Here is an 8681-nt window from a genome sequence, read left to right as displayed (position 1 = left end):
TTGTGAACTGTATGTATCTAATCCTGCTATTTTCTCTAATTGTCCTTCTAAACTATCACTAATTTCCCCTTTTTGTGCTATTCCGAATAACATTACGCTTGGCAATTGCTTGGTGCTACAATGTTGAGTGTTATTCAAAACGTATTCCACTTTTTCAATTACCGTATCCCAATGCTGTCCATTATCGACTTTTATTAGTTTAGCTATCATCGGACCTAAACTTCTGTTTATTCGCTCCACTTGTCCATTCGCTTGTGGCGATCCTGTTGCAATCCTGACATGCTTTACTTTTGTTTCTTCTAAAAATTGGTCGAATTCCGTTGACGTGAAACAACTTCCTCTATCCGATACAATACATTCTGGCTTACTGTATGTTCTAAAATATTCTCCCAACGCCTTTACCACTTCCTTAGTGCTTGTTGTTTTAGTAGTGAATAATCTGACAAACTTTGTAAACCCATCTACTACTGCAAAAATGTATTTCTTCGATCTGCCGTTATCCACTGGTCCATAATGGTCAATATGAATTATTTGGAAAGGTTTATTTCCCTTTGGAATGCTATGTAGTAACCCTTCTGCTTTGCCCGTTCTAGGCGAGAATGCTATGCATTTCAAACAATTCTCAATATGTTCTAAAATTTTCTTTTTCATATTGGGGAACCAATATGATTTGCTTATTGCATTAAGCATCTTGTCCCTTCCAATGTGCCCTAATTCATCGTGATATTTGTACAATACGTGCTCTTCCATCTTTTCTGGCACATAAAATAATAATCTGTCATCGTTTGTCTTTCTAAATATAACACCATTTCTCATTTCAAATAATTTGTGCTCTTGTTTCTCTAACAATTTTCTAATTTCTTGTAACTTTGCATCTTTTGTTTGGCAAATAATTAAATTAGTCTCAAAACTATTTGCTTCTGTTACCATAATGGTATTATTGTATCTACTCAATGCATCTACATGCTGCATTTGACTTCCGGCCCTGTGCACTAATTCGTAATCAAACTCTTGCATTTCCAGTGCCCATCTTGCAATTCTAGGGTTAAGATCTATTTTATTTAATGTTAAAGTAAGAGAATTGCAATCCGTTACTATTTTAAATTTCCTGCCTTGCAAATATATTCTAAATCTCCTAAGTGCATTAATAATGGCTAAGGTTTCCAACTCAAAACTATGATATTTTGCTTCCGTTTCTGTCGTTCGCTTTGAAAAATAAAATACAGGATGCAGCTTTCCGTCTTCTTTTTTTTGTAAAAGCACAGCTCCAAATCCCAACGCACTGGCATCACAATGCAATTCTATGTCATCTTTATGATTATACAACGCTAATACCGGTGCTTCTAACAATTTATCCTTCAAGCATAAAAAACAATTGAGTTCCTTTTCTTCAAATTGAAATTTCCTATCTTTTCGCAATAAGTCATACAACGGTTTTGCCAAAGTTGAAAAGTCTTTTATAAATCTTCTGAAATATGAACACAACCCGAGAAAACTTTGCACTGCCTGAATTTTATTAGGTGTGGGGAAATTTTTTACCGCTTCTAATCCCTTATTATCTGCTTTAATGCCATCTTCTGATATTACAAATCCCAAATATTTAACCTTGCTCTGCAAAAATTCGCATTTATCCAGCCTTAACTCTAATTTGTTCTCTACTAATCGTTTTAGAACCTCTTCCAGTATCTTGAGATGCTCGGACACATTTTCGCTGGCAATCATTATATCATCCATATATATGATTATCTTGCTTTCCTTTATTAAATCTGCAAATATATCATTAACGAACCTTTGAAAAATTTGCGGAGCAGTTTTTAATCCCATAGGCATTCTCAAAAACTCAAACTGTCCTAACGGCGTAACAAACGATGTGTATTTTACTGACTCTTTTTCTACAAAAACATGAAAATATCCATTCTTAAGATCAAGCTTAGTGAAAACACACTTTCCTACCAGTCTGTCTAACAAATCATCAATTAACGGCAAAGGATAATTATCTTTGATCATGATCTTGTTGATGTTGTAAATTTCACTGCCCATACTAAAAGTTTACAGTAGATATGTTTGTAATTATATTAACGTTTATTCATAGAAAAATAATATGTATGCGCGACACTCCGTTACGCGTGCTAAAACTCAACTCTCGCTTATATATCAGTGTAAGGTTGCCAGACATCTCAATAATCGGCATTATAGTTTTCAACACCTCTTCTCAACACAAAAACTTTTCTTCAAATTACATGTCAATTTTTCAATATTTTCAAACCTGTCATGCCTAACAACTTTACATGTTTTTGTTTACTTAAATTCTTAGTACAAATATCTGCTATCATATTAGATGTATCAATGTATTTTAAAACAATTTCTTTAGTTTCTACTAACTCTCTTATAAAATGGTATCTTATGTCGATATGCTTGCTTCTTGCATGATACATATGATTTTTGGCTAGTTGTTGTGCACTTAAATTATCACCATAGACACATATTGGAAGATCTGTAGAAAAACATCCAATTTCATTAACAAGTCGTCTTAGATACACCGCCTCTTTTGCTGCTGCTGCCAACGCCATATACTCGGCTTCAGTGCTGCTTAATGCCACAGTTGTTTGTTTATGTGATTCCCAAGAAAAAGCTGCTCCTGCCAAGAAGAAGATGAAACCTGTAAAAGATTTGCGATCAATTATGTTACCACCCCAATCTGCATCTGTATAGCCTTCTATTGATTTGCCAGTTTTGTAGTAATGTAGTTTCATATTCTTTGTGCTAGATAGGTATCGTAATATATGTTTAGCTCCTGCCTCATGAGTGCTATTTGGATTTTTGTTCATGTGTGACAATTTGCATACTGAATTCAATATGTCCGGGCGTGTAGATATTGCCAAATACATCAAACTTCCAATTAAAGTCTGATATTTTGTAGCATCAACTTTCTTAGATTCGTCGGATGGATTAATTTGATATCCCGCATCCAACGGTGTAGCGGCTGACTTACAGCTTTGCATATTGTACTGATTGAGTAATTTATCAATATAATTTGTTTGACACACAAACACATCTCCAGTCTCTTCAGTACGCTCTATCGAAAAACCCAGAAAATTGTTGACTTCGCCTTTGTCTACAGATTTGAACTGTTTTCCGATATATTGTTTGATAGCTTCCAAGTCCGCTTTGTTTTTACTTGCAATTAATATATCATCGACGTAAACTGCAATGATGTTTATATTGTTGTCCATCAGTTTCGTGTATAAACAAGGCTCGCTACTGCATGAAATAAACCCAAATTTCTTCAATGCATTATCCAGTTTGACGTTCCACTCTCGACCAGATTGTTTCAATCCGTAAATAGCTTTATTTAGTTTTGCTACTTTATTGGGATGCCTTTTATTGATAAACATCTCCGGTTGAACCATATATATTTCGTCGCTTAATTCGCCGTTTAAATATGCTGTGCATATATCCATTTGGTGCATGTATAATTGAAGCTCGGCTGCAAGTGCAAAAACCATACGTATTGTTGCATAACGTACGACGGGTGAGTAAGTTTCTTCATAATTAACTCCATACTGTTGACTGCAACCTTTTGCGACGAGTCTTGCTTTGTATCGTTCAATGTTTCCTTCTGCATCTCTCTTCAAGCTAAAAACCCATTTGTTTCCGATAGTTTTCTTATTAGCTGGTAAATCTACCAAAGACCAAGTATTGTTAGCCACGAGCGAGTTGAACTCCAGCTGCATAGCTTCCTTCCATTTGCTCGAATGCGTATCATTAATAGCTGCTGTAACGTTTTCAGGAACTTTAACCTCTTCTGTTGTCTGTATCACATTGAGTCTGTTTTTCTGCTTTGCCGGTCTGCCGGGTGCACCTGTTCGGACGATGCGTAGTCTACCTGGACCATATCTAGGCAATTGCTCCTCGTCATTGCTGGATTCCGGTATATTTTCCATGTGATTAGGTTCCGCTTCAGCATCTTCGTAATCTATCTGAGGACTTGCAGAACAATTAGTATTGATTGTTTTATCTGCACTTACGTTTTGCGATTCTTTATCAGCTTGACAATTATTTTTGTAGATCATGTCAGAAAAATCAGCTCTATTTTTGTTTTCCATAAACATCCACTCTTGGAATTTTACATCTCGCTTGATAACCACCTTGTGCTGATCTATATCATATAACCTGTAACCTTTCGTTGCCGTACTATAACCAACAAAGATATATTCTCTTCCTTTAGCTCTAAACTTCTGTTTTTGCGTCTTATCCAGGCCAACTGCTAAACAACCAAATGTTCTGAAATGCTTAACTGTAGGTTTCCTTTGAAACCAGATTTCAAAAGGGGTTGCATCTTCTAAGGCTCTTGTTGTAGAACGATTCCGTATATAAAGAGCACATGCACATGCTTCAGCCCAAAACTTTTCTTCGAGACCTGCGTGCAATAACATAGAACGTGCCATTTCTACCAGTGTTCTATTAAAACGTTCGGCCACACCATTTTGTTGGGGCGTGTGGGGTACTGTAAGTTGCCGTTCTATGCCTTGACTCTGTAAGTATTGGTCAAACTCTTTATTTACGTATTCACCACCATTGTCACTTCTAATTACTTTTATTTTAGCGCCTGTTTGTTTCTCAACGTATTGTTTGTATTTTTTAAAATGTTCAAAAACTTCACTTTTATTTTGCATAAATATGACCGTAGCATATCTAGATTTATCGTCGATAAATGTCAAGAAATATTTTGAACCACCAATCGAATTTGTGTTAAAAGGCCCGTAAACATCTGAGTGTACAATTTCTAATAAGTTCTTTGCTCGATAATCTGCTTCATTGAACGGTTGAGAACAGATTTTACTTTTCATACATGACACACACGTAATGTTCGATATTGGTTGTATTTTATCTATGCCTTGTACCATTTCATTCGATGCAAGTCTGTGTAAACTTTGTATATTCAGATGACCGAATCTGTTGTGCCATTTGATTACGTTTTCGACACACGTCATATTAACGCACTCGACTATATTTTCAAAATAATATAACCCTTTGTCTCTTTTTGCAATAGCAATCAATTCGTTATCGGTTTTTATTTTTACTATCGCACATTTACTATTGAAGTTTATTTGTAAACCGTTTTCCGTACCTTTTCCAACTGAGAAAAAATTAACTTGTAAGTCTGGTACATGCAGAACATTTTTTAGGTTGAAACTTGAATTTTTGGTTTTAATATGCACTGTACCGATGCCTATTGCGTTTAACGATTGATCTCCTGCAACTAACACCTTTTCGTGTATTTCTGTGTATTGGTGAAATAGCGCGCGATTGTTACACATGTGAGAGGTTGCGCCACTGTCTACGCACCATACGTCATAATTCACACTTTGATTCGATGAAAAAAGAGCAATATTCGGTGACACACACACAAACGATTGTTCGTTTTTATTTCGTTTTTCTTGCTTTATTGTCTCCTCTTCTTTCCGTTGTTTGTCTTTAAATTTATTTTGCCGACAACTCGCTGCATAATGTCCGCGCTTGCCACACACAAAGCATTTACCGTCGTTGTTGTTTCGTTTTCCTTCTTTATCGCGGTTTGTCTTGTTCTTTATCATGTATGCTTGCTGTTCACTGCATTCGCTTTTCGTTTGATTTCTGCGATCTGCCTCTTCTAATAGTTTATTGCGCATTATGGTGAAATTCGGCAGCTCATCGCGAATTTCCATTGCAATTACAAAATTCTCGTAGGATTTTGGCAAACTAGACAACAAAATAATGACAATAATTTCATCACCTAATGAAACTCCGACTTCTTTTAATTTGTCTATTACACTTTCAAACTCGTTCACATATAGAACTACATTTGCGCCTTCCGACAAACGGAGACCTAACAATGTTTTATATAAAGACACTTTACGCGCCGGTCCACTTGGTTCATGAATTTCTTTTAGTCTTTGCCATGCTTCTGCCGATGTTTGGCAATTTTTTATGTAATTTAATTGATTTGGTTTCACTGACAATGTAATTGATGCTAACGCTTTTTCGTCTTTCTTTATCCAATTACCGTTGTCCACTTCTGGTTTTAATTCCACACCACTTGTAATTTTCCATACTTCGGAATGAACCAGAACACTACGCATCTGGACACACCAAACGTCATAGTTTTTTTCGTCTAACTTGTCGATTGAGTACATATTATTATTTGCCATTTTTGTACTAATTTATTGACACACAATAAGAATTAGCTGGACACACCACATTAGCAACTGTATACTTTTAATAATCTGTTTCAGCGACCTGGGCCCATAACCTGTTGTAAATTTCACTGCCCATACTAAAAGTTTACAGTAGATATGTTTGTAATTATATTAACGTTTATTCATAGAAAAATAATATGTATGCGCGACACTCCGTTACGCGTGCTAAAACTCAACTCTCGCTTATATATCAGTGTAAGGTTGCCAGACATCTCAATAATCGGCATTATAGTTTTTAGTGTTGCCAATACTTAATATCGATAGATTTTCAACAGTTGAGTTTTCTAAAATCAACGCATTTTCTTAAGTCTCCTGTTTTTTTCTTTACTAATACTATTGGCGAAGCATACTCTGAGCAACTAGGTTGTATGATGCCATCTCTAAGGTATTCGTCTAACATTATCTGTAATTTTTCCCTTTCAGTGTATGATAACCTTCTTGGTGAACAGCTGAACGGTTTTGCTTTCTCAATTCGTATATTCATTTCACATTTGTTCTTAGGTTTCACTGGCTTTTCAGCAGCTACATATGCCACTTTCAGCAATCTAATTAGTTTTTCTCTTACATCATACCTAATGTTTTCACCGATAATATATGTATCTTTTTCATTGTCTGCTTCAACCATATTAATTTGAAGCATGCTGTTTTCAAAATTATCGTCAAAAATACTTTTGCTATTTATTTCCATTGAATTTTCTAAACACTCTTTTGAACTATCGTTCTCTTCTTTGCCTAATAATTTTTCTTCTAACTCTTTATTATTTGACCATTTAGCTAACAGTTTCTTTTCTAAGTTTTTATTTTCTAACAATTTATCTAACAGTTTCTCTTCTAATTCTTCATTTTCTAACAATTTATCTAACAGTTTCTCTTCTAATTCTTCATTTTCTAACAATTTATCTAACAATTTCTCCTTTAATTCTTCATTTTCTAACAATTTATCTAACAATTTCTCTTCTAATTCTTCATTTTCTAACAATTTATTCTCTAACGTACTTAATTTTCCTTTTGCCGCATCATCGTTTTTTCTAAGTTTTGCTATAATAGGCTTCGATTCGACCAACGTGCTGGCTGTTCTTCCCACTGAAATCATTCTCAGAGCGTTTGGGTCGACGTACAAATTACAAGCTTCCATGAAATCCCTTCCTAAAATTACTCCCCACCTCATAGATTCATCAGGCACAACTATTAACCAAAAATGTATTTTTTTAAACTTCTTGAAAATATGAACAAATGTTTTTCCAATAACATTCAACTGGCTTTCATTTAGCCCAAAGTAATGTTCTGCGTGTGGTTCAAGTTTTATTCCATATGGAACACACGATTTTTTAATAAACGAAATGGGACTCCCTGAATCTATGAGGCATTCTGCAGTAATTGACGTTTTATCTATGGTCTTAAAATATATATTGATTAATCTTACGAAATTGTTTCCAATATCATCCTTCCTCTTCGTGCATTGTGCCACCATATGGTCCTTAGCGCCGCAGTGGTAGCACGTACCCTTCTCCCTCTTGGGCTTCAGACAATCTCTTGCCCAATGTCCCTTATAGTTGCAGTTGAAGCAACGCGTCTCCTTCATCGCATTATCGATCCCTGGTCCCCCTGCTGTTGTCCCTTTTCCTCCAGTAGATCGTTGCCGTGGAAGACGCACCTCTGCAAAAGCCCTTACCAATTTTCTGGGGTCTTCAAAGCACTGTATCCTGGCCTGCGCGCGTAAAACTGCATTTGGGATTCCTTCAATGAGACCATCCAGTAGCTCGTCTACATCTAAATGGATTTCCTTTGCTAAACGCGTTTTTTCTTCATAATACAGGGTAAACTTCTCGTCGACATTCCATATACGTGCCCCAAACTTGCGACGCATTTCGGCTTTGGATATCTTTCTTTCGAAAACTGCTGCCAGTCCATCCAGCAGTGTGCCCAACGGTTGTAGAATCCTCGATGGATCCTCATATATCCACTGCATGGCTTTCCCTTTTAATTTGGCCATGCACAGCAGCTTTTTTTGCATATCCGTTAGCTGATATAATTGAGATACATTATTCAATTGCGCTATCCAGTTGCTAATAGACTCCTCCCCGGTGAATTCCGCCATAATTTCTTTAGCTAATTTGAACATCATTGACATCAATTCATCATTGTTAGTTTCATTTATTACGCAATTTTCACCGGCGCCCTTTTGGCGCGCGTAAGTAGCGCGTTCCCCGAATTCAGCTTCTGTATCGACGCCATTTGCACTAATTTCATCACGCTTGCTGTTGCTGTCTCTTTCCAATTGTCGTGTGTGCAAATTTTTTAACTGCTTCTTCGCTGCGTCGATCTGCTCACTTAACTCTCGCAAAACTTCTTCGTTGCTGTCTATTTCCTCTTGTTGCATTTGCAATGTCTGAGATACTCCAGTTTGAGCTGACTTCGCCTCACTCTGCTCCAATTCGGGGG

The 8681-nt window shown here is 36.3% G+C and overlaps 1 protein-coding gene and 1 long non-coding RNA gene across 2 annotated transcripts; both read right to left on the bottom strand.

Moving 5' to 3' along the window:
- Window positions 1-2059: 2059 nt before the first annotated feature.
- LOC149090776 (uncharacterized) lies at window positions 2060-6510 on the bottom strand. Its single transcript, XR_016197318.1, has 2 exons — window positions 4596-6510; window positions 2060-4535 (listed from the first exon to the last, which is right to left on the bottom strand). It is a non-coding gene; the product is annotated as an uncharacterized LOC149090776 (long non-coding RNA).
- Window positions 6511-7425: 915 nt separating this feature from the next.
- On the bottom strand, window positions 7426-8448 carry LOC149090775 (uncharacterized). The gene is made up of 2 exons (XM_089263554.1): window positions 7663-8448; window positions 7426-7607 (listed from the first exon to the last, which is right to left on the bottom strand). The coding sequence occupies exons 1-2, from the start codon at window positions 8368-8370 to the stop codon at window positions 7596-7598; spliced, it is 720 nt and encodes a 239-aa protein (XP_089119680.1). The 5' UTR covers window positions 8371-8448; the 3' UTR covers window positions 7426-7595.
- Between the last annotated feature and the right edge of the window lie 233 nt (window positions 8449-8681).

Source organism: Drosophila navojoa, chromosome X (genome assembly GCF_054131105.1).
Source record: "Drosophila navojoa isolate 15081-1374.11 chromosome X, UAZ_NAV_1.0, whole genome shotgun sequence".
Classification (NCBI taxonomy): Eukaryota; Metazoa; Arthropoda; class Insecta; order Diptera; family Drosophilidae; genus Drosophila; species Drosophila navojoa.
The sequence above is the reverse complement of the archived record's forward strand: the minus strand, read 5'-3'. Positions and strand labels throughout refer to the sequence as shown.